A 27,603-nucleotide genomic window follows, 5' to 3' on the forward strand; every position below is an offset into this window, starting at 1 on the left:
TCAAAGCTCAGAGTTTGCTTCGCAGGCTTGCTTACAAATTTGTGGTGTCCAAACCCAAGCCCATATAACCCTGATGACATCATCGACCGCTGATGACATCATATTTGTAAAATCAGTGGAGTTCCCATATAGTAAAAAGTGAGATTTTCATGTCTTTTATATTATAAAGCAGGTTTAAGTGTTTTATAAATTCTGTTAACCTATCAAAACGCTCAATAAACAGAGAAATACACACAGCCCGTATTCAGAAATTGTGCTTTTGAAACATCCATTTGTGATGTCATGAATACACAATATTTAGACCATTACACAGTGTTAAACGTAAACATTCTAAATGTGTACCAGTTTATTTCCTGTTGCAGTGTATGTAAATAACATCAGCTGACAGGAAGTAAACATAAACCCAAGCTATTGCCTAGCAACGCAATTCCGTTACAATTCCATTGCAATGCACTAAAACGGAGCGTTTCAGAAAAGAGGGTAAATACAGGTATATACAGGCAGACGGTATTAGGAAAATAAAGTTTTTTTTTAACATTAAAGCATGTAAACATGTTCTAGTAGATACACAAAATACAAGTATGAACCTGAAAATGAGCATGATATGGTACCTTTAATCTGTATATTGATTCTGTCCATTGATTCATACATCATAAATATTAACAGTTTTTCTCTTGTCTCAAAGAAAAGTACATTTCAAAACTGAAATGTATTCATTCTGTATATGTGCCCATTCATTCAACTCAAGTTATCATAATGAAAAAGGCACATTATAATAATGGCTCACTTTCTAATTTCCATGCTGGTTAACAGCTTTAGAGCCTTTGATAAAACATTTCAGTAATTGGCATGTGGTGTCAATGTCAAGGAAGTTATTTGTTACACAGGCATTAAAGTGCCTCTGCAGAACTAACTATCTTTGTTCTTCGCTTGTTTTTTCCTTCTTTTGTTTCATCCGTTTCTGCTCAGGGGGAGTTGGAAATGCCTGCGAGAGCACAAGGGAGATTCCAAACTGTACCAGCGTGTAAAGCCGGAGAGCAACCATTTATGTACAGAGCGAAGTATTACAGTGTTCGGGGGTTCTCTTTTTTCTGTTTTGTAATTCTCAACACAGCTGATGTTAATAGTTTTTCTAAGGGACCTCATTTATACAGACTTGCACGGATGCCTCATTCAACAACATCCATGCAGCAAATGTCAATTTACTCAATGAGATCATTGTAATTATTAGCGAAAAACGTAATCAGTTTTGTGGATGTATAAGCTACATAACGATATTCATTTACAGAGTGAAATATCTTTCGTCAAAAACCTATGAAGAGTTCTGTAAATTTCCTGAGGAGTTTTGCTTTGAAAAATCATTTCTGCCTATATATAGACTATAATGTCTGAGTCTTCAATCAAACAGGGAATATTACTGAAATGTACAATATTATCATCTGTTCTGTTCAATGTATATATTATTACTTTCTACATGCTTGTAGTCTGAGTACCATGGTGACGACAGAGGGATATGACAATGGTCTGTTTTTTTCGAAGTGTGTTAAAAAGTCAAACATTACTTAAAGAAATCAACTTTGTTTTGCTAAGGTCCTTGACTTGTGCATGTTCTTATTGAGGACACAATTTCTGTGTTGTAGATAAGCAAGTGTTGTAAATAGTTATTTTCTAATCATTCATCAAAAAGAGCCCAATTGATTTTTGCTCAAACTTCTCTTCTTTTGCTCTCGTTTTCCTTCAGTTTCTGTTGGGCGTTATGTATCTAGTAGAAAAGGGTTTATATGTTAATGCAGGTATAGAACTGTATTGGCAATTTACAGATTTATATTCCCACCATTTCCCTGGGAATGAAATGATTAGGATCAACATGAACATGATCATTATATTTATATTTTAATTAGACATAGATGTTCAGACATTTTTACACAGATGACACAGTTTTTAAACTATCTGAACCAAACATCATTTGCCATTGGCTTCGATCGTTCTGATTTGGCCTCAGAACAAAAGCTGAATCCGTTATTATGAATAGGAATCTATTGTGGCTACCAGTGATCAAATTCACAATATTCACATGTTGGGAGAACCATGATGACATTCATTCCAAAAATATTACATGTGGTATTATATTATGATATTATATATCCTCTAAAATACCAGTAGGAAGAGAGTTGGGTTTCGATAGCTGGTTCCATTTTGGATTCAGTACCTGTTATATACAAATACCAATCTGAATCCCAAGATGAATCTTTAAGTTTTAGTTATTCAGGAATGCAGGATTCTTGCACATGTTTAAGGCTATTGAAACCCATCTCGAAGAAAGCCTATAGAATATAGATATTTTAACATATAACATTGCTTATGTTATATTGAATATAGAATATATATATATATATATATACAAAAAAATATCTCATTACTATTTTGTTCATAACAGTAACTTGGAATGAACCCCTCAGTGCAGTGTTTCTCGCTTGGTCCTTTGCTCAGGGTATAAGGGTGTTTGCTCCATGCAGCTTGAAGAGTGTTTTATATTTGACGGCTAAAATAGTCGCACAAACATTTCCATTCATTTGAAAAAAAAAAAGACTGGAACGATTTGTATTCATTTAAACATGACTGGGGCAAATTCACAAAGAATGGATTGTGGTCAATGATAGCACCATGAATTGGGCGTCATTTTGCAACCACCATCTGCTCCGTCTCAAGGTCCAATTCACAAAAATATTTTGCTGATGATATTACAGCGTAAACATGGCCATAAAGATTTGCAGATGAGTGCTTTTTGCCCGTTTTTTTTGCGTCCGATTACAATTATCCATGTGACAAAATGTCAGAAGCCCATCACGCTGAGTCCATTCGGTCTCTGGTCGGACTCTGGCTTTTAACTTTTCTCCTTTCATTGTGCCCAATGTTGGGACTCACCAACCAAAATGGCGGCAGAGCCATTGACTCAGTTCCCCAGGATCCTTCGGTTTTCACACAGGGGGTGTAAACCCTGGACCTGGACACTAGGTCAATAAAAAGGGACCTTCCTTTATCCCTCACTCTCTCCTCTTCTCACCTGTAGGAGCAATAGAGCTCAGCTCTCAGGTATGGCCTGCTAACAGCAGACAGAGCCTACACAAGAACTTTGTCTCAGGCTGCTTGAAAGATTCCTGGTCAGCTCAGTATGTACTGCTGATTGCAGAGTAAACAAGTTTAGCACCAGAGACTACAACAAAGTCTTTAGCAACTTTAAAAGCAACAGGAGAAACAAGCAACAGGAGAAACAAGCAAGTTAACACCAAGCTGCTAACTCAAAGAGAACCTCCAACCTGCAGAAACACAGCAGGACTGCATCTTCTCAAAACCAGAACCAGAACCCTTCCCAGCCTGGCTCCTCCACCATCGATGGAATCCCCACCTAACAAAGGAATCCCTTTTTCTTCCTTGGACTTGGTAACGTATAACTGGGCCTACCTTAGCACAGCATTAGCACAGTAACAGCACATGCCTAAGCAGGACTGTTTATCTTATCTTCTGTCAATGTACATCTATTGATTGGATTTAACACTATTCATTGAGTTTTATGGTTGTGGTATTGTTGTAGTCAGGATACTTGGTTAGCTGGCTTTGCCAAAGTTATGTTAGTTATGTTTCAACGTAGACACAGAGTCTCGCACGTACAATAACCATCTTCTCAAACACGGCGCATTATCCTACACATTACAATTGTATTGTAAACAATACATTGTGGCTGATGTCCTGGTGGCCATCATTGATTCAGCAGTTTTTTTATGGTCAACCATATTGTTTTGTAGGCCATGCAGCCTCAGTTGCCATTTTGAACCAAGAAGCTATTTTGTCTTTGTCTCACACACACACACACACACACACACACACACACACACACACACACACACACTAACTTATTAATCAGAGTTACAAATTGATGGTTTAGCATACTTTATGAGATTAGACTTCATTAATTGCCAATCATTTTCCCTTTGTGGTGCAATGTAAGAGAGACGCTGTGCGAATTTATGCACGAGGCACAGAAGAGTTACTTCATTGATTATTTAAATATTGTTTTTTCCTCATGTATTTTCAAAAATGACACATAGGGGAGCTTATTCATCTATTTTCATGACACAACTACCATTGCATCCCGTCAATGCAAAGCCATGACTGCATCCCAAAATAAATTAGTTTGGGTGGACACCGCTTATAAATGTGCTTCAGTTACCGACAATGCTCTGGGATAAATTCTGAAAAGGATTGCCCGGCTTCTGTGGCCGCTAGACCGGTGCAAATAAGACAGAACAAACAGTGTATTTCTCAAAGCACCCGCAAAGGGTGAAACGCACCCCTAACTGCGCTGCCAAGCAAATAGTGTCAGGGTGCTCCTGTACTATTTGCACATATTTAAATGAGGCCCCTTTTCTATGCTAATGACCCTCATTGCAAAAACAGTCCAATTCACAAAGATCAGCACTAATAGCTACACGCAGTTACAGTGAAATAATTAGCGTCTTCAGAGAGTTGGTGGTAACTGAAGCGCATTTATAATTGGTGTCCGCTCAAACTTATTTATTTTGGGATGCAGTTGCTGCATTGCAGTGACAGTGTGCAATGGCAGTTGTGTCATGACAAACAAATGAATTAAGCTCAATTGAAAATACATGAGGAAAAAATGCTGGGCCTCGTGGGTAAATGTGCACAGCGTCACTCTTAACGGGGAGACTCACTGATTGTTTCTGCTGCAGTGGGATCGCTGCAGGTATTTAATATACACCTAAATTGTCTCTTAAAATAAGAAAATGTGATATTATATATATATTTTCCTCATTAACGATGTATAATTTCAGCCGCCTGCATATGCGTGCTCTGCAAGGCAGAGGCGTATATGAGCACAATGAAAGGAGAGAAGTAAAATGAGCACGAGCAGATCAACTCAACATGTTGGGGCCCGTCGGGTTCCGATGGGCTTCTGGCTCAGACTGACTGTCCCCCTCTCACAACGTACGCATTGGCCTCAAGCGCATTTATACTTTGCCACATGGATAATGGCAATCAGATGCAAAAAAAAGGGCAAATTGCACTCAGCAGCAAAACTTTATTGGCGTATTTGCGATTGTAATATCAGTAGCGCAATATGTTTTGTTAATCATTCAATTCATGGTGCCATCAGCAACCGCAATTTCCATTCTTTGTGAATTGGCCCCTCAAGATGCTAATAATTTCACTGTAACTGCATGTAGCAATTCGCTCTGATCTTTGTGAATTGAACTGTTTTTGTAACTAGGCTCAAAAGAAAGGGTCCGATTTGCTCCAAATGTCTGCATATTACCTAATTTAAATACGTGCAAATAGCACAGGAGCTCATAGAGATGCTATTAGCTTGGCACAGCAGTTAGGGTACATTTCACCCTTTGCGGCCGCTTTGAGAATTACACACGTTTCTTATTGTCTTATTTTTGCAGGTCTAGCGACCGCAAAATTTTGCGCAATCCTTTTGTGAATTCGCCCCCCTCAGTGTACAAACAGAGCAGACACAATCGAGTTGGTTCGATGCAATTCATCCACTCTCCCTCGTCCCATCAGGCTTCTTTTACAACCCAACACTTGACTCGCTCTCTATCAGCGCTGTGTTCTCCAGGCCTACAAAAAGCTGAGTGGCCTTGGGTTGACTCCCATCAGCCTTCTGGTATATACAGCATGAGGATAATCAGAGGAAGCTGGACAGCTGAGAGGATGCCCCATGCAGAGCTTTCCCACAATGCTCGGCTCAAGTAAACAGCACTTGCAGGAGAAGCAAGAGGGGGCAGGGGGAACACTGCACAAAGACATAAGCTGTCATATCACATATGCATTACCTCAAACAGAGCGTTCTCATCTCAAACAGAGCAAACAGCCAAGCCAATCCTTGTTACTGCAGACAGAATACACATTGAACAAAGATTGTTTTACAGCTTTTAGGTGTTGAATCCAACACATGTCATAAGCAAAGGGTTGTTTGCTTGGCTGGATTTTCTTCGGGTGGGGGACTTTAATGGTGTCACTTTGTTCTGGTTCTTATTAGGAAAACAGGATTAGAAACAAAAAGTTTGTGCTGAGCGCAACTTAAATCATACTTTTATTGTATTTTTGTTTTTCCCTCTTGGACCCTTTGAAAATTGTAAACAAATGTATGATGACTAGACCGGTTCACAGCCAGGCCATAATGCTTTGTCGCAGCTGTTGTGGTGGGTAAGAATATGGCGCTCCATAAAAGTCTGTAAAGAAAGTAAAGAATAGCTTCTAAAATGTTATACTTTACATCTTGCACAGAGAAATTGGTACTGGCACCAGAAAAAGAAATTCATCCACTTTGGGTAAATTTCCTCATTGTTCATTCAATCACCACTTTGATCACTGGAAAATTGCTGTCTCATCTGGTATCTTAAATGCCACATTATACCGTAAGAACCATATCTTCGGGGGGAATCCATACTTGAAAGAGATTCTTGCTTTTTCGTCATATTTCAAAAGGCATAAGCATTGTAATGTTCTTCAGTGCACAAAAATCTACAATGCATGCATCATCGGTAATGTTCTGTTTCATCTTTATTTCGATATTTCTACGGTAAGGAAACTGTCATTTTGAAATTGTTTCAAATAAATGTATTTTTGTACATCAATGCATTTGTTCTTCTGGCTGATGAAATTTCTGTGAACTGAAGGGTGCAAAGAAGATGATGTTTCCTGCAAATTACAACTCATCGCCTGATGACTCAAAGTACCATTCTACAGTAGAGAAGCTCACAACCAGGTTAGAAAACTCCTGGTCTATCTGCTCCTCCTCCTCCTCCTCCACTCATTGACCAAAAGCTGCAACCAAAAACAATGTGCCATGGTGTCAACTCACTGACGAGCTTACTGTTATACTTTATTTCTTGACTTTATTTATGTATTGTTTATTAGATAGGGACAGATACAGTATACATAGACAAACTAAAAACAGCTATCTGATGCAACTATCAGACTGGGTGTCACCGCAGTGTCTGTCACACACACTCAGCTTTCCTCCAGTTACCTCCACTCCACCTGCACATACAGTTTGGGTTGTGCAATTTAGCCAAGTGTGAAAATAAAGCCACTGACAGCTCTCGCACAATCGTTACTCTCCTTATCCTCATTATCGTTTTTGGTCCTAATCATAATTCAGGCCAAGTTCCATAACAAAACTTAAATAAATACATTTTAAATAGATTGTCGCAATCATTATGGCAAGTTGAGAATCGATCAGTCTGATTGCTGTAAACATATAAACGCAGCGGTGACACTCGTAACATGCTGCGTGATGGATGCACTGCCACTGCGAGGACTACGTGAATGGTAGAATTAGGAGGAAACGAGTGTTCAGGGACCACCTCACCTCACAAGCACCTCCATCTCTGTGTCAGAAAAAAAATCGATTTCTCGGTCTTCCTCTCGGTAGTTGCCGTGATTTACCATAAAGAACTATTAATCGGCAGGCTCATTTCTATGCAGAAACATTCATGAGGTGCTTTGCATTGACCATTTACGGCTGAATGTGGGCGTGTCGAGGGCGGGATATGAGGCAGATTCACGTGTGGACATTTCCATGTTGATTTGGGATTTATAAAAGGAAATTGCACACTGGCAGACGTACTAATGGTTTTATAAATCTGAATATTTTTTTGCTGTATGTACATTTTCTCATTCGAACCGACGTAATATTTTAGTGTGGATCCTACGCACTGTTTTATGAATAAGACCTCTGACCTGCAAGATCCTCTAAGGCTATGTTCACATTACAGGGCTTAATCCTCAATTCCAATATTTTGCCCGGATTCGATCATTCTGCCTAGGCGGTTTGCATTCATGTCTGAAGTGACCCATATCTGACATCAGTGTGAACGGAGCTTTGCCCGGAAACGCCTCACATGCAACCAATGATATCAAACACAAGGGAGGCTGCCGTCCGACCGCCCATTGTTCAGGAAATAAAAACCGGAGTTGTTGGAGGCCAGTGAATGCCAGACTAACAGAGCTGGGTTCCTCGTTACCCAGATGATACACCTAAAGCGTAATGTATGACTTTGTATGACTCCTAAAGAAAGAATTCCATTTCGGCAGATATTTACGTTTAACAGCTCTTCTGTGAACCAAAATAAATAATTTAAAGCAAGATGTGTAATGTTACTGTTTGACATCCAGAAACACTGGCAGTCAGCACGTACATGCAATTTTTATAACGTGATTTCATTAAATCCGAGTTCTGCTTTGTGAGACGTGACACATTTATCAGAATAATTGAGTGAATTGTGAAAAGTCAGTTTTACATTTCAATATGTCATTTTAAAAGACAAATAACGTCTTCGAGGCAAATAACGTCTTCAACTGTTTCCTACTCTCAGAGGAAAACCGCTTGTGACAAATTTATAAATTTAACGGAGTTGAGATTACCGGTAAACATCTACTCCTTCTGAAAGATAATTTAATGACTGATTACAACTCGTAAAAAGAAACTGACTCATTCGGCACACCTGATTTAACATAATTCTGCATTAATTTGAGTTCCATAAAGAGTGAATAAACGTGATGTTTCCCAGATAATGCTTGTCTGCCTTAACGAAGCAGTTTACAGTTTTGTAACTGCTGATTTATTAGCAGTTACGTTGGTTTGTTGGTTTGTCCGTTTGAAGGATTACTCCATAAATCCGTGAGGAATTTGAATGAAATTTTTGAAGGGTGTGGTGTGACACAATGAACAATCCATTAGATTTTGGTGGCGAACCGGATCATGATCCAGCTTCAGGAATTTCTTTTAATAACTCCACTCAGCCTGTGCATTAACACCACAGGCTTTAAGACATGCACAGTGTAACTGATGACGCGTTTATGACACATCACCCTGCCTCTTTCCTTCTGCCTGCAGAGAGAGCGACAGAGAGAGAGCGGGGGCGGGACACCTGTAGATTAAGCATTTTTTCACATTAAACTTGGTGAAATTACAGTTGAGTTCGACCAAAGCACACTTGGTGATTGTTGGGAACAGTAACGATGACGGTTTGGGTGAGTTTTATTTTGTTTCTGTCCAGTTTGAATGAAGTGTTTTATGATGCCCCGTGACATACAGCTGATCTAAACATAAAGAAAAATACACGTGGATGTTGGCGCAAGCTGAACAGAGAGGGGGGCGGAGGTCTGCGCTATACGAGTGCCATTCTAGTTAAATCTGAGTTCCATCCGAGTGATGATGCCGAATTTAGTGGAAGAATTCGGTAATATAGAAAGTCTTTTTTGTCAGGTAAAGAACATTAAACATTAAACATTAACATTATCAGTATCAGTCTGTTCTGTGGAGAGAGAGTTTCAACGGACCGCTCCGACAACGTATGGTGATGGTATGGCATGGTGATCTGCACCCGCACAGTGAAGTATAACTTGGAAACACACACGAATTCCGATATGACCATTCCCACAGCAGTCGCATTGCCAGTGATCGGACATGTATCGGATTTAGGACCACATTTGAAAGTGGCCCAGATTTGATTGGGAAAAATAAATAAATAAAATTGACCTGACCTGCAAGTTAGGATACTTTGCAGGTCATGCATGTCATGCGATCACTGCACTTGAAAGGGTTAGGATCAGGTGTGGACACGAATTGGTCCAACCTACATGTGATAGCTTTGACCTTGTAGACCATGTAGACTCAGGCATGATATGACTGAGGGCAATGGAGCAATTACAGCAATTATTGATTGGGACTTTAATTATCACCAAAGCGATGGTCTTGACAAGTAAAATCTTTGATTTGATGGCTCCCACACAAGAATCCTGCATGCAAATGTCCATTCAGCCAAGAGCAAAGTGATTGGAAGCGAGATATTTGTTGTGCTCAACGAAAGACTTTTCTCCAGAGAGAGGACAGCATTGTCATCTCATATCCACCATCCTCCGCTCTCCCTGCTTGGGATTACTTCCACTAGAGTGTGAAAATACCTCGTCACTTCATAAAAGCCTCCCTCAATTACAGTTTATTTCACTTTTTTCAGTTTTCTCTGGCTGTGGCAGATGAGACTTGGACATGAAATGGAATTATTGGAGTTATCAATGCAAGATAGCAAAGCTGGCACAAACAAAAGCCATTTGTCTTTATTCACCGGGGAAGTCTGAGAGCAGCCTCATTATACTGTGGTTCGAATTAATCTCAGGCCCCTGTCTCTCCCTTTCACCTTGGGAGCCTGATACAATGTATTACAGGGCTCTTAGAATACTGAACACATACTCTAACCCTTGGTGCAGGTTACTGATAGACTTGCATGTCAGGTAGAGGACAGAGGTGCAAGCTGAATGTGGAAAAAAACAGGTAAAGGTTGGATTCCACTGACAGTATTACAGTTCCTGCACGGTTTGATTTTTATTATATTTTATTACAGAACAGTAGAAAGAAGTCAGATTAGGAGACCATAGACTTACACATTTATTTTCAGCTGCACAAGCTGTCTTTGGAAACTTCATGGATGCACTTTGATTCGCACCCCGAATATTTTGTAACACAGCTTTTATGATTATGGGTGTTTGTCCATCTGAAACTCAATATATCAGCATATGCAAATAACATGAAGAACTAGAATGGCACTCGGAGAGCGCAGACCTCCGCCAAGATGCCTGAGTATGATTGCCCCCCCCTCTCCGTTCAGCTTGCGCCATCATCCACGTTTAGTTTTGTTTATGTTGAGATCAGCTGTACGTAGCGGAGCATCGTAAAACACTTCATTTATACTGGACGGAAACAAAATAAAACTCACCTAAAGCATCTTCGTCAAGCACCAAGTGTGTTTTGGTTGAACTCAACTGTAATTTCACAGAGTTTAATGTGAAAAACCCCACCAACCCCCGCTCTCTCTCTGAAGGAAAGAGGCGGGGTCATGCGCCATCAACGCGTCAATGTCGCATGACCCCGCCTCTTTCAGTTACACAGCGCATGTGTTATACCCTGTGGTCTACATGCTCAGGCTGATCAGAATCATGATCCGGATCACCACCAAAATCTAATGAATTGTTCATTGTGCCACACCCCACCACTCCAAAAAAAAATTATTCAAATCCATCACAGACTTTTGGATTATTCCTGCTAACAGACAAACAAACCAACGCCGGTGAAAACATAACCTCTTTCCTAGGCCTTCAGCCTTGGCGAAAGTAATAAATGGTGAAAATAATAAATGAAGCTTATGCGAAAATTCAGACAGGAAGACTAGGGGTGCAAGCTCATTCATTCTCATTCATTCTGGTTCTCTCTCTCTCATGGGCTATTAATATGTCAGCTGATTATGGGCGTCTCTCTTTTCAGCGACCAATCAGAGCTTGCCATATCTCCCTCAACCAATCACATGCTGCTGTCAAAAGTTTAAAAACCATTCTCCTCTATGCGCTTTCAGTGTCAGCATTCAGCACTAACGGACGCGACCCTCCACCACCCTATCACCTCCAGATTCATCACATCAGAGTAATCCTGCTCCACTTCATTCATCGGATCTGCATCAGTCTTCACCACCACCACCACCAGTGTCTAGACCCGGGGGGAATATTTCTACATCCTACTACAGCTTCACTTCCCCTTTATTATTTCACATCGGGTCTAAATCGCCAAAGACTGTTACTATTCATAATTTGTGCATTTTGTAATAAATCATCATTCAATTCATACGAGTCTCTCCTGATTGAATTACCAGGAGCGGACTGAGGGAAATGCTAGCAAACAGCACTAACATGTGGATACATTGGAATAAACGGTGGCAAGTTAAGTTAAACCACCTATCCCCAACCCCTTTATTTGCATCTTTAAAGCCACTGCCTGTCACGTCACACTACCAACCTACTTCACCTTCCCCACTAATGACAAAGGGCCCTATCTCACACCCAGCGCAGCGCAACTGTTTTTTCTAGTTTCAGACCTATGTAGTTGTCATTTTCACGCCAAGCACCCAGGTTGTGTAAGTAGCAAATGTACTGTGCACCCATGAGTGTTGGTCTTAAAATGAGTTATGGTCAGTCGCTTTGTTGACGCATTGCTCTTGAGGCAGCAAAAACGATTGCACCATTGACCAACAAAAACCTGGTCTAAAGTCTGACGCAGTATTTGTCCTGCTGTTTAAAGGGCGCATTATTCAGATATTAAGATGTGTCTACACAGGCAGGGTCATAACATGTGTACACTCTGCTTGTTACACACACGGGGACACGCAACAGTTTTCTTCCGGCGCTAGAACAATGTGGAAAACACTAAATTGAGGCGGCAGGTTATAATTCAAAATATAATTGAATATAATGAAGTAAGGCTCTTGGGCATTCTGTATTGCTTAACCCTGCGGCATGCTCTCAGCGCTCCTCCGCTCACTGACGTGACCACCGCCACCACCGTCACCACCGTCTTGACCAGGGAGATCACGGTGCACATACGCCTCTGTGGCGTCTCCTTTCATCATCTCTCTGTGTTTGCGAGTGTATACGAAGGCTACTTCAAAGTTTGTAGGGCCCTCTCCCCATAAACGCCCCCTTTATGCACCGCCTCTCCGGGCAGTGCCCGCCTGTGCGTAATGCATCTCCGGACGATTCCGCTCAGCCGTTCCGAGCCCCCCGTGGGTTGCATCGGAAAGTAATACAGATTTCATTATTTATTAATACATGTTTATCATATGTAGCCCGGTGTAAAACAGTCAGGGACTAAAACAAGTTTGCCTAATAAAGTTAGGTGGATAAATCCAGTAAAGAAATTAAACTGAAAGTAATTTAGTTTAATGAAGAAAGAACAAAGGTTTAATTAAAAAGTAATCTAATCATAAATAAGGTAGGATGTAAATGTGTTAATGAGTAGCTCAAAATAAATAGATCTATATTGTTTTAAGGTAAACAGTGGATTCAAACTAAGTGAAAAATACACAGACTGTGCCTTTAGTTTCAACTATTTTGTTTGTGATTGGTTACTTGAGTTATCAGTCAATGACACCTGTGGTGATTGGCTGTAGTTAAGGAAGAGAACCAGTAGGGGGCGGGAGTAGAGAAAAACACGGGGAAGAGAGACGCGGAGAGAGGAGATGAGAAGAATGGAAAACGGAGAACAGACGTAGGAAAAGAGAGAACGAAGGAGTGGGAAGAACGCTAGGTTTGATAGCTTGGTGAAGTGAATGTTTTATGTAAACAGTAGAAAAGTGTAGCTGTGAACTATCACACCGTTTTGCTTTTATCACAGTGGATTAAGTGAATGTTTGGTGTGAGCTGTGTCGCTGCTATGCTAACGTCAGTAAGTTGCTAGCCACGAGGACGGCGTTGCTAACTGAAGACTGTTTGCCACGTGAAGAGGACGCTTGCTCGCTGTGAGGAAGGCTGTTGCTCGCTACGTGAGGAGGACGGTTTGCCTGCTTCGTGACGGGGATTTCGTTTCCGCTGCCACTGGATTCATCTCTCGGACCTGAACTGTTTTTCCCGAACTACGAACTGTTTCTTCAAGGAAGACTTCGAACTGTAAGTTGGACTTTTCACGTCTTTGTTCGCTGAGGATAAGGATTTGGACGGCCGCACCGCACCCGAGCAACGTACAGGCCTGCTACTTTTATTATTTTGCGTGCGTGCGTGCGTGCGTGTGTGAGTGTGTGTGTGTGTGTGGGCCCACAGAAATGTTTAGAGTCTAATTGAGTTCAGTGTTGGATCTGAAGTTGTTTATTTTCTATAGGGGAATAGTGGTTAAAAGGAAAAGGGAAGAAATAGGATTTTCAAAGGGAATCTAAGATGATTTAAGTGTGTTGTTAAAGTATATTTGTGTAAACCAATTCAGTTTTGCCAGTAACTGGCCAGGTAATTTAAGTGTTGCCAACTAATTGTTTAGATAATCTGATGATTTAAGTGTTGGTCTAATATTGGAAGTGTTTATTTTTGGGACTTTAAAGGGGCATAAAGTGTGTTATAATTGTTATTTTTTCTTTGAACAAAAAGGGTAAATATTATTTGTACATTACTAAAAACGGTCAGTAAACTATTATTTTTCATTCAGAGAAGTTGTCTGGGGTCAGTTATTTAAAATACATCACTGTGAGTGTAAATAGATTGTGTATCACTAGGGTAATATCATTTTCACCCACAACAGGTAAACCTTTTTTGGTAGCTACCTTAAGAAACCGAACTCAAACACCCCTTCATCTTAGTTTAAGGTTATTTATAGCTACTATAGAGTGTTGGGGTGCTACACATATTTAGCCTAGTGCTTATTATCATACATATTCACTTCGTGTACGAGCAGATACGTTTTCTCAGCAGAAATCGGACATCCAGTTTGCTGCCTTTTACATAGCAATGCACCTGGTGCAGGTGCACCTGGCTTTTAAAGGGAATGGAAGATGACATTCTGATGGGTTTAATTCATGTTACACCCAAAACACACCTATGATTAATTAATAGACTAAATACAACCCCTTTGCGCCTTACTTTTGCCTCGATTACGTGTCGCTTAAATAGCAAAAGTGGAGTTGAACACGCCCTATATGCACTTGAAACCATGAGCTATAGATCGTTAAAATAGGGCCCAATGTCACTGATTACACCACACCCAGCCTATCACTTCAAGCTATCAGAACAAGTGTAGATGATACGTGATCTCATTCCTACTCGTCATATTTTGCGGATTGTGCACTGTAAAGTTGAGCATTTTAACATGCGAATCTACGGGGATTGACTCACTTTTGGAGACAGCCTCAAGTGGCCATCTGAGAAACTGCAGTTTTTGGCACTTCCACATTGGCTTCATTTTCCAGCAGTTGCCATTTGGTTGGATCTTATTATTTAGATCAGATCAGATCATCTTCAACCGCTTATCTGGAGTTAGGTCGCAGGGGGCAACAGCTACAGCAGGGGACCCCAAACTTCCCTTTCCTGGTCACATTAACCAGCTCTGACTGGGGGATCCCGAGGCGTGCCCAGGCCAGTGTGGAGATATAATCTCTCCACCTAGTCCTGGGTCTTCCCCGTGGCCTCCTCCCAACTGGTCCTGCCTGGAACACCTCCCTAGGGAGGCGCCTCATGGGGGCATCCGTACTAGATGCCTGAACCACCTCAGCTGGCTCCTTTCAACGCAAAGGAGTAGCGGCTCTACTCCGAGTCCCTCACGGATGACTGAGCTTCTCACCCTATCTCTAAGGGAGACGCCAGCCACCCTCCTGAGAAAACCCATTTTGGCCGCTTGTACCCGCGATCTAGATCTTTTGGTCATGACCCAGCCCTCATGACCATAGGTGAGAGTAGGAACGAAGATTGACCGGTAGATCGAGAGCTTTGCCTTCCGGCTCAGCTCTCTTTTCGTCACAACGGTGCGGTAAAGCGAATGCAATATGTGTAATGTATTGTTCTTTTTAGGGTGCCTATTGTCATCGGGCCGGGGACTACAGCTGGATATTAGCCATGTTGGCTAAAGCTGCCCTTTTTACTGTTATTGCTACAGTCAATTAATTGGGATTGTCCACGATAAAATAAACTAATAAACTAAACTAAACTAAACAATACCGCCCCCGCTTCTCCGATTCTCCGGCCAATTTCACGTTCCATCGTCCCCTCACTCGAGAACAAGACCCCCGAGGTACTTAAACTCCTTCACTTGGGGTAAGGACTCATTCCCTACCTTCTTATTATTTAGAGGAATGCAAATTCCCCACCTGTGCAGGGTGGCATAATTAACAAAATGACTAAGTAGGTAGGCACATTATTAACTCTGAAACTCCAAACCAAAAGTGGAAGAGCATGTGTGTTGTTTGGCACAGGACTGGTTCGAGAGTAGAAGCCATTCGGGGTGGCCTCATGCATATTGCACTTCTGTAAAAATAATAATCAGTTTACAAAATCTATCACCAAATCACATTTGGAGAGCAGAGCACATTACATAAACTGAGGCACTTAGTGAGATCAAAAGCTCTTTGCTCATTCAGGAGCTCCACCAACACGTATCCAGTAAGGCAGACTGCAGGGACACCTTCGACCTTTGTAACGCTGTAATAAGAAAACAGGCTTCATAACCAATTAACTAAGCCGGGCTTCACGGAGAGGAACTGTTGCCTCCCTCTGCATCAGTTACCATATGAATAACATATGAGCAATGATCCGCTGCCCAACAAATTACAATTTCCTCTCTTATGTATTCAAGCAATTAACGAATCATTATTCACAACACTTGGACAAAGACAATACGTATTGAGAGTGATCTCTGTATCCCACAAAACCATTAAGATCTCCATGCAACATGTATGAATAAACTCGCTCTTTGAAAAAAAAAAGATATTTGATTTATTTATGATTTTATACTCGCAGATGGGATTCATAAATATGCATCACCTACCTCATGTCAGAGCTGTTAGAGAGGCCGGCATTTTTGATCAGTTGGAACTGCAAGCCTAGGGCTATTTGTCGTTAATTCAAAGCCAGAATATTTATTTTTGTTCTGTATTGAGCTAAACTGTGCCAAAGAAAAAGAAAAGAAAAATGCTATCATCATGATTGTCGCTTAAGTCTAGCTTCAAAGCATCAAGGATAACACTTACTCGGTGTACAGCTCACAGCTTTGTTGCGAGTGGTTGACTAAAGCAGTACTGCCCACACATAATGACTACCAACACTGAACCTTTTTGTCTCGTCAGTGAGAAAGAAATACAGTCTACAAAAACACAACATTCACACACCCTGTGTCCACTTTATTACACTATACAATAGCCCTGCCATAAAGTGTACTTTAATGATGCCTGTAATGTTGGACGGTGTGTTAATTTCTGCACGTTGCATGCATTTTTCAAAATAAACTTCCAACAAAGTTTTACTTAGTTTTTAGGTTTAGTTATGCAACAAAACTACTTGGTTAGGCTTAGGAAAAGATTGTTGTTTGAGTTAAAATAAATGTTTCTTACGTAAAACAACTACGTTTGTAGGATTGATAAAGTACAGAATTACGTAACAAAACTAAGGTAAAAATATGTCAACGTTGACTTCTGGTTTCACACGGGACATGAACGGCGGTCTCCTGGGTGAACGTATGTTTGTTTGACCCATCCATCCTCCTCTCCCACCCGCCTTAACTGAGTTTCTTTACTCTATGTCAGTTGCTCTGACTGTCTGATAATGAAGCATATGGTTTTACATTGGAGTCAGTTGGAAGCCTAGTGTATCTCATACAGATGCTAAAGGGTGCCTCGGTGCGTCGGTATCAGACACCGAGGGCCACTCACGACGAGTTGGGAGTTAGAACAGGTCATGGTGACAAGTTGTTTCTAATATTTTGCCGCCCCCCCCATTACGTGCGTAAATGGAAAGGCCAAAAGTTATATATACTGTGCATAACAGCAAATAGTTGTTTATTTATGCAGACCAGGTGCTACATTAGCATTAATTTCAAGTCATGTTTCTAGCCAACTGTGAAAATACAATTTACACTCCTTTTTGGTCTCCACCAACTCTTGAAAAAAAACATCAGGCTCTTTAACAGAAAAAAACAAACAAAACAAAAAAAAGCACTACAATATGTTCACCGTAGAAGACAGTGCGTTTGTCAGAGCATTTTTGCTCGAAACAGCTGAACTTTTTACTGGTCGCCAAACCAAAACAATGAGTAGATGCTAAAAAGTTACACAGATCTGATGAGCATGGTCCGCATTGTCGGGTGATAATTATTTGTGGGTTCCTGACCATGAGCAACACTTTCCACACTACATATTGATACTGTTCATATAAAAATATTGATTAGTGCAGCTTTTAAATACTGAATTACAATGCACAATACAATAACAATCCCTCTACGAGGAACTTTCCATTTGTGTCGATTTTGGTGGTCCCTATGGACAAAAATTGGTAGTGTTTCTGAGTACCAGAATCCCTTTAGAAAACCTCATTTTACTGCAGCAAGGTCTGACGGTCTGTCCCGTGCAGTCCTGGTTCTGGTTCTCCCATGCCTCCCTTCCTTCCAGCGGGCCCCTTCAATACGGCCTGGGCCTCCAGCAGTGTGGTGACGGTGTTGGCTCCCAGCGGAGCACCAAGGTGAAGCTCTGCTCCTGGCCGAAGGAGGAGCCACTGTATGCCAGGCGGTCTGTCCAGGGCGGGCTGGTCGCTGGAGTCTGAGCTGTAGGAGTTTCTGGTGAACCTGTGTGCCGTAAATTCGCGGGAATTGGACCCGATGACAGGCATTAATAAGAATAACTATATAGAAATAGCCAATCTTCTCACTGATGGTCTTCCTTGTGTAGGTCATATAGAGGCATCAGTATTAAATTGAAACTGTAACATAACCAGTTAAAAGATCCTCGTAGTAACATTTACTATCTCCTGAGTGTCAACACCAACTGACCCAGTAGTCATAACGGATTCAGTCCAATATGGAGCAGTCAGTCATAATGGCCAAATCGGAAATATAATCAGTCCAACAATTGTCATGTGTGTCCCTCAAGCCTCAAGCAGTGACTATTTTGCTCGGTCGTTCTCTGCCTTTTAAATTTCAATCAGTATAACTGATGAATCCCATTAGCTGTTACCCTGCTAGATTTGACATTCCATCTATCCATCCATCCATCCATTATCTGTAACCGATTATCCTATTCAGGGTCGGGCTGGAGCCAGTCCCAGCTGACATTGGGCGAAGGTGGCCAGACTATCACAGGGCTGCAGGACGCTCACATTTAGAGTCAACAATTAACCTAACCTGCATGTCTTCGGACGAGAACCCGGAGAAAACCCATGCTAACTCCACACAGAAGGGCCCAAGGCGGGTTCGAACCCGGAACCCTCTCGTTTTGAGGCGATAGTGCTAACCACTGCACAACCGTGCCGACTCAGATTTGACATTCCACAAAAATAAAACACTAAGCTACACAGTCGATTCTTATAAACTGTGCAGTAAATGTATAAATATGACACCAAGCTCACAACGCAGTAGCTACAGGGTAGTAAATACCAGTAAGTTTAAGATGTCGTAAAACAACATGTTTTGTTTCAAATAATTACTTCCATCCAACTGGCAAAGCCTTAAAGCAGGAGCCTGTGGTGTGAGTAGAAGGTCACAGAGGCCAATTACAGTGGAGGGTTCAGCATGGCTGCAGAGATAGATGAGGCAGATATATCAGATGCAGAGAGTCGAACATCAATATGATTGCTCTATCTTGATAATAATTTAGATATTTGGATTAGCACTACCCATTAAAATTATCCATTAAAAGATAAGTATAAGGGATACTGAGGCTAAGTTTTGATTACTTTTAAGAAGGCTAAATGGATTGAAACTTATTAAAAGTCTTTAATCAAAAAGTACTTCATAAAGCAGATTATCCATCTGAAAGTGAAAAACACTTCACTCTGTTGCTTTAGCCAGCGGATAACAGTCATCTTTTTTTATTTTTGACTGACATATGAAATATGATAATTTGGCTCCCATTCACACTGGGATGATGCACCGAGTGAAGCTGTCAGAAGGCGCCTCTCCTCAACAACACTAGTCAGAGTCCTGTTGCCACATCCTGACAGTTCTAAGACTCTTTGTTGAATTGTGATCCCCCGATGTATTGCGACAGCATCTGTGCTTTCATTTTCAATTTTACCCGCTCCAAAGGCCCATATGGAGACTGTCTGAAGCTATTGTGTCACTTTGTATGCAGAACTTTCAACTCTTTACACTGCTACTTGCGTTTCATCCTTGATCCTTGTTGCTTGGATTCAGATGCATTAGCCATTTATTTTGAAATCCTTTTATTTTACCAGACCGATTAAAATTTTAGCCGTGGCTCTACTCTGTTATTATCGATGTGCTCGAGACAGTGCAGCAAGGGGTTGATTTCTAATGTGAAATACACTGTAACAGATACTGTAATAGGTAAACACAGATGTCAGGACGTGCCTTGAGTTTCATTTTTTTCCCCCCATAAACTTTGATTTTTAGATGTAACAACAATCATGTAGAAGTAGAATCTGGCTTCTTGAAGAGTACACACCTCTACAGAGTGAAAAACCTTGAAATAAGGTTACACCCACCAGTGCATTCTCTGCATAGCAATTCGTGAGAGACACAAAGTTCAATGATGTGTAACATTGTGTTTGTCCAAAACATTTTAACATTGCTGTGTGGATCTTTTGGTGCAATATTTCTTTAGTGGAAGAAATTTCATATTAGAAGTTGAAGAAGGAAGTTGATTTGTGAACCGTGATGGATGTTTACAATGCATAATTCAAGGAACACTTTGCCTTCATTATCTTCCAAATAGGTTTGGCTAACTGGGGGGTTGTTTACAACTAACTATGCTAACTTACTCTTAGCATTATCCCTATGTTCTCACCAATATCTCACCAATTACTTTAGTGACAACAATTATCATAACTGTTCGTTTTGTTAGAATTGCCCTGTCCCGTTAATTCCGTCATGTTACCCGATATTTTTTATTTATTTATTTATTTTTCTCTTTTGTTTGTTTCTATTTGTATTGTCAAATTTCCCCTTTTTTTTCTTGCTTCACTAAATAAAAAAAAAGAAATAAAAAAAAATCATAACTGGTAGAACAGAAAAAAAGAGACAGACAGGGCCGGACAGCCGATACCAACTTATGGATTTTTTGATGGGCCACTGGCCAATTGATGCGGCGGCAGCCCACTGACCAACCGATGCTGTGGCGGCCCCCAGGCCAACTGATGCTGTGGAGACCCACTGGCCAACCGATGCTTCGGCGGCCCACTGACCAACTGATGCTGCGGCTGCCCACACTGACCAACCAGAAGCCGTCTCGGGCCTTTGACACGGACCTCCTTTAGTTCCATTAGGCAGTAACTTAATATATTTGAAGGTAAATATGATTCAGTCATCTCTGGTAATTTTGTATTTTAACCACCTTTTTGTAAGTGCCCGTCTTATTCTTAATTTTTTTTTACATTCAGGTTGTCATCGGTGCCAGTATGTGATTGATTTGCTTTAGTCCATGTGTAGTTTGAATTTGTCATCATTGAAAACTACCTTTGCAAAGGCGCCAAAACGGAGTGTTTCAAACAGAGGCTGAATATATATATATTCAGACAGACAGTACAAGAAAAATAATGTGTTTTTTTTAACATTAAAACATGTAAACATGTTCTAGTAGAAACCCAAAATACAAGTCTGAACCTGGAAATGAGCACGATATATCCCCTTTAATTCTCAGGATAGCAGTGACACTTTGATAAACAATTTGACCTGCAGAATCATGCAGTGTTGATTCCTGTCATTGTTTACACTTTGATGTAGTCAGATTAATTAAATGCATGTCAGGTCATGCTTGTTTGAGAAAATGGTTAAACTGTTTGTTACTTTCTTTCATCCTATCTTGAGGCTTTACGTAACCCCAGTAAATGTCAGCTTTTAATGCCCCCGTTCTGAGAATTAAGTGATGTGTATCTATGCACGGGAACTCAAGGTTTGGAAGAGGTTATTTCTACGGGGAGTCCTTTAGAATGGAACTCCTTTGAGTCAAATGGACTTTTTTTTGTTGATAAGTTTAAAAGGTGACTGAAAGAAAAGGAATGAAACTGAACAAATGTCGATTCTAGGAGCCGGCGAATGTAGTATCTTAAAATGGAAATGTGTGGGAGACACCCGGTTGAGTCAGTAAATGGAAAAAGACAGCTGGTGTTTCCATTTCTTGATTGTGTAAGTTATGAACTCCTTAGCATTGGCCAATCTTGTCTGTTCACCTTGTGATTTTCAATTTCATTTTTTTCTTCTTTTTTTTCTCCAAAGGATGTTTATTTGCTTTTTGATGAAAATGATTTACATAAATAACAAACACTGTGAGAGGAGTGCAGATGCTGTGTGCTACAGAATTACATGAAAGAATAATGATGAAAGACATCAAGCCCTAATGAGACATCTGGAATTGCATATAAAAAGGCAACCTGGTGTATTCCTTCACTCCCTGGGAAATTGGTGCTTGTCCTTGATGCCTTGTGCTTTGCTGACAGGACGGATGCTGCGATTTGGTTGCCAAATGAGAAGATTTTTATTTTTTCTCTTTTTGAGCTGTATTTGATATTTCAACTATAAATTCTTGAAGTCTTCGATGACAAGTACAGAAAACTATTCAGGGCAGCCTCAGACCAGTCCAAGATGCTTCACTGTGAACAGGGGCTTTAATTTACATTTCATCATGAAATCCATTGGCAATGAGATTTGTTTCCACCCAAATACTGGGAGGCCCACAGTGAGATTGGCTTTTATACAGCTGGCTGTATAGAGCGAGCCACAAACAATTGTCTAAAGCACGTGGTTGAGAGGGGATGCCAGTTTTATAGTCTGTGTTGGTTATTTATGGCGACTCAAACTGACAGCGAGCAACAGGGTTAGAGCTCCTCACGCCTATGCTGCAATCTGGCAAAGATTAAATATCAGTTTAAAGGTCAATTAAGCTTGATTTTCAGTCTGACTTGGAACAAAATGTGTCTCACAGGAGCTTAGTAGGCAGTTGAATTAATTACCAAAAAGGTCTTGCAGATGAAACTGCTCCTCAGATGAAAGTGCTGCTTGAATGGGTCGGCCAAAATCAGCCAATAAAACTCTCTGTAACCATTGAACTCTTTTTTCGGCCCATCCATTTAACTGGAGCAAGATATATCACTACAAGAAAAACTGCTATGAAATTAGCTGTGGATATTCATGGTCCCCAAAGGATCATTCCTACTGTTTGGCGTAGGGATGCTAATTTTGAAATTTGTTTAACCGATAACCGACCCTCGTTATCTGATTATTAACCGTTAACCAACAAAATTAGTGCGTTTCATGCAGCGGTGCTATTTTTAAATGCCTAACAAGCCGCCCAGCTGCAACGAAAAGCCAATGCACAAACAGGTTAAATCCATCATTTATCACCAGCTGCAGCGTATGAGCAAAACGGACAACTGAGTCCCCAGTTTACCCGTCCAGGAGAGTTACTGTAGCAGCCGTGACGCTGCGTGTATTGTTCCAGTAAGTGTCCATCATTTAGTTTAGCTGCGAGGTTGTCAGCTGTTTGTCTGCTCGGCGTTCTCTGTGAGCATGGCACAACTTTAGCGAGTGTCTGGTCGAGAGACAGAGCGTGTGTGTGTGACGACGGTGTACTCTTGTCAACCCGGCCTAACGTTAGCGAGTGTCCGGCAGACCGTGTGAGTGTGGGGTTGTCGGTGGCGTTTTAGCTGTGAACGTAGCTGCGCAGTGTGCGTACAGTTTATTTGTCGGTGTATAAATGCTTCAACAACTCGTCAAGACCCGAGCCAAGATCCCGTGTCTTGCCAGCTGCCTGCTGATTAAAGTGAAGGCGGTTAGCCCCGGCGTGAGCATCAACACTGGCTCAGACTCTTTTAAGGTGGACCAGGTATTCTCCTTTAAGTGACAATGTGCACCTCTGAGTTTTGCCCAGCTTTTTATTTCATCTTTAATGTTTATTTTAACCATTTAACCAATAGTGTTAATCGGTTAAAATTCTTAAAGGTCCCATATTATAAAAAAGTGAGATTTTCAAGTTTTTTTTATTATAAAGCAGGCTTAAGTCCTACATAAATACCGTGAAAGTATCAAAACGCTCAATCCACAGGGAAATACACACAGCCCATATTCAGAAACTCTGCTTTTGAAACAAGCTGTCAGGATTTCTGTCCATTTGTGATGTCACAAATCTACAATATTTAGACCCTTTACACAGATTTAAACGTAAACATTCTAAATGTGTCCCAGTTTATTTCTGGTTGCAGTGTATGTGAATGTCACCAGCTGACAGGAAGTAGACATGGACCCAAACTGTTGCCTAGCAACGCAATTATGTTGCAATTTTGTTGCAATTCCGTCAAAATGCGCTAAAACGGAGCGTTTAAGACAGAGGGTAAATACAGGCATATTCAGGCCGACAGTATAAGGAAAAAAACTTTTTTTTTTAACATTACAGCATGTAAACATGTTCTAGTAGAAACACAAAATAGAAGTATGATCCTGAAAATGAGCACGATATGTGACCTGTAATGTCGGTTAACGGTTAATTATTAACATACCTTTTTCGGCCCCTTTGACCCTTCTTCCGGCACCACCATAACCCCAAAACTTGTACTCATGAGGTGTCATCATGAAAAAGACAATTTGCTCATTTATGTTCCCCAGAGAATCAACCCTCCACACTTGCACCATGCACACTAACACTCACATTGAAATCCAATTCCATGCTATTTTATTTGGATATTCACATTTTTGTAAACATTTGTGTTGAACCTCTGACCCTTTTTCTAGCACCACCATTAGCCAAACCTTTTCACTTGCATACAAGATGTCTCGTGATCAAATGGGAATATTTCAATAACATTTGCAGAGAGCATAGGCCTACTATACCAACCCTTTAACTTTAAAGACTCATTGGACTTTCTTCACATTTTGAACCCCAGTGTTGTATCAAATGAAAAATGCCTTGTACTACTTTGTATGCCCATTACTGTAAAACCAACATGACATTTTTGGTGTTATTGGTTAACAAAGCTTTGACACTTACGCACAACATGCATTTGCTTAATGGACCTGCCAGTGGGTCAAGGGGGATCACAAAGGCCTACAGAACCATTCAAATGTAAATGATATGCAAATATGGAAGGCCATTGATGCCCTGGGTCTTGTTGTTGTTTGTAATGTTGTTGTTGTTATGATACAGTAACTTGCTATGATCACAAAATACTGTATTTGAAGGAATAGTTCAACATTGGGAAATAATTAGCTTTTTTGCCAAGAGTTAGCTGAGAAGATGGATACCACTCTCATGAATGTGCTTTAAGTACAGAATGAATCAAGAGCCAGGAGAATGTAAGCTTAGCTTAGCATACAAGCTAAAAGTAGTGGGACACAGCTAGAATGGCACAATGACTTACAGGAGTCTTCATAAACAGCAGAGACTTCAGGAAATAATTGCCCCCACCCAAGAAATTAATTCAAGCAACATACGTAACTCCCCAAAAACCCATACATTGTATTTTGTACTCTTCTGTTTGTTTATGGATTGAACAAAATCTAGAGATAATGGCAGGCTGACTTTTTAAACTTTGGACGGAGCCAGGCTTCTTTCCCCTGCTTTCAGTCTTTATCCACTTAATTTCCACTTGGTGATTCACTTAATGATAACCTCATCGTTTTAGGAGGAATAATTTATCCAAAACACGTACATGTACTGTATAACATCTTGCACTAATGACTGAGGATTGCTAAAACTGTTGTGCATGAATAAATGAATGAATGCATAGACAAAGCTGTTAAACAGATGGTTTTATAGAAGTGCTTCTCCCAAACGCCTAATAAAAAAAACTCTTACTCTTACTCACATATTTGCATTATTTACACTAATTTATACAATATCTCTGAAAACATCAAACTCCACTTTGACATTGTGTGACCAACTAATAGTAATGTCTTCAGTCGTTTTTTAATAATCTATATTTTATCCTGTAATAGCCCAGATGAAACTATCCTATATATGTTCCTGTAATGTAAATACAAGCTCTGTATGGAGCTGTAAGCCTACCTATCATGGTGAGTAAATATACATTTAGTTTGAAATGACAGAATTACACAATGCAGCCATTTCATCCTGATAGGACATTCACCTCAGCATCAGCAGGGATATTATGTGTGTCAACGCTCACTCAGGGCTATGACAGAATAATGATTGGATAGGAAAAAATAATCATCAGTTATCATTCATTGCGTGTCGAGCTTAGCCTACCAAGCATAGTGCCCTGTCAATATCAAAATCCCAATCTTGCAACACTGGTCCAATATTCTCTCTATTTTGGCTCTGTTTTTGGTCTCTACCAACTCCTGAGGGACCTATCTGGGTCTTTAGCTGCTAAATGCTCCACTATTTTCACTAGCTAGTCACTGATTGTGTCTGTCTGAGCAGATAGTGTACAGTGGAGGTTTATAGAGCTTTTTCTCTGAAAACAGCTGTCTGCTGCATCTAAAAACAAGGTTACGAGAGCAGTGAGAATGAACCAGAACAGTAGACGGACGGCTAAACAATGAGCTGAAACTCACTATAAAGCCGAGGGGAGATGAAGACTGATTGGTGGTGTCACATAAATTGTTTAATGTCAATATTCTCCTGGACACCTTTAAGCTGGGGTAGGCAGTATCTTTTTGTGTCAAGGAGCAAAAATTCCATAATAACATTTCTGCATATTGTAATTCAAGTGGTCTGAGAGAAAACTGGACTCCTGCACCTCCTCCTCATGGCTCTGTTTTTAGGCCTTGGAACAGGGTTGCCCAAATTTTTTCCTTTGGATCGCCAAAACTGGAACTCAATGGTAGGCCACGGGCCAAATAACACCTAGTGTATTGTATTGTTAAGATGCAAAATGGTACTAGGATCCCAAGTTCCCCTAATTTAATATTATTTTATTTTAGCTTTATAGTTAAACCCTTAAAACCTCCCTGTTGAATACAATTGGGCTCATCATATGGCATTTTCATACACATTGTTTCATTACACAGTCTTTGAATGAGTACAGATATATGAAACAGCATTTAACATAATCTAGTTTCACATGAAAAAGATTTTTTTTTTTTTTTATAAACTACCCACTCAACGAGAAGATTGTGTCAGTACTTGCATAGCCTAGAAAAATATCTGTTTTGTGAAATATAAATTAAATGTAATTAAATGTAAAAGGGATTAGAAACATAGCAGTGTTTCCCAAACATAGACTTTACTTGGTTGGGACACCTAAGTATGTTTTGGGCCAGTGGCTTTTTCTCTGAATCAGCAGTTGCTTACCGTTTTCTGAGTCTGACTGCAAATTACCAAAACAAAATTTAGCTTGCACAAAATTGATGCAACACAACAGATAAACATTGGCGAATGCCATCTTATTTGCCGATAGGCCGTTAGCAGTCAACAAGGCGAATATCGGCTGATACCAATGTTGCATCCCGTTTTAACATTAAAACTTTAATGTCTGAAGGTTCTTTGGCTATATTTCATAAAACATTCACCTATAAACCTACATAAAATACCCCAAATACCCTCTCCGATGCTAGTTTTGGCACAGACTGTATCTGATGTGCAACTGAGTGATCATTGATCATGACTTTATTCTTACATTTCTTTACAAGAAACCGATGTCTCTTGTTTGGGAACAAAATTGTGAGTCCAAGTAGTCCAAATCTTTGCCCCATTATGCCAAGAATTTACTGCCTACCCCAACTTTAACCGTACATTCTGTCATTGATTAATGCTTCCTTTGGAGCATGTTCCCGTAAATACACCACCTTAAAAATCTGTGAAATACATTGATGTAAGGAATATTTCAACAACAACAAAAAGAGCTAAATGAAAATTAATCAGTCTTGTGAGTTATCACTGTGGCTGTACTGATAAGAAAGAAACAAGGCCCCAATTGGTAATTTATGTCAGTGCTTGAGCGATGGTGCTGGGTCAGCATTCCCATTTCCATTTCATCAATAGGGTGCCTCACATATTTTACCAGGTGATTTGTTCATTAAGATGAGAATAGGCTGCAGCTTTCAGGAGGTAAGCACCCATTTCAAAGCACCTAGAGACACATATCAAGATGAAC

General features: G+C 40.4%; 1 protein-coding gene and 1 long non-coding RNA gene across 2 annotated transcripts in view; one reads left to right on the forward strand and one right to left on the reverse strand.

Moving 5' to 3' along the window:
* sorcs3a (sortilin related VPS10 domain containing receptor 3a) overlaps window positions 1-3,863 on the forward strand; it is a 290,914-nt gene extending 287,051 nt beyond the window's left edge. The window contains exon 27 of the mRNA XM_074631018.1: window positions 970-3,863. Coding sequence (XP_074487119.1) covers window positions 970-1,028 — 59 coding nt within the window. The 3' untranslated portion in view covers window positions 1,029-3,863. The remainder of the gene's footprint in view (window positions 1-969) is intronic.
* Window positions 3,864-17,348: 13,485 nt separating this feature from the next.
* Window positions 17,349-18,931, reverse strand: LOC141765257 (uncharacterized). The gene is made up of 2 exons (XR_012593425.1): window positions 18,719-18,931; window positions 17,349-18,163 (listed from the first exon to the last, which is right to left on the reverse strand). It is a non-coding gene; the product is annotated as an uncharacterized LOC141765257 (long non-coding RNA).
* Window positions 18,932-27,603: the final 8,672 nt, after the last annotated feature.

Source organism: Sebastes fasciatus, chromosome 3 (genome assembly GCF_043250625.1).
Source record: "Sebastes fasciatus isolate fSebFas1 chromosome 3, fSebFas1.pri, whole genome shotgun sequence".
NCBI lineage: Eukaryota > Metazoa > Chordata > Actinopteri > Perciformes > Sebastidae > Sebastes > Sebastes fasciatus.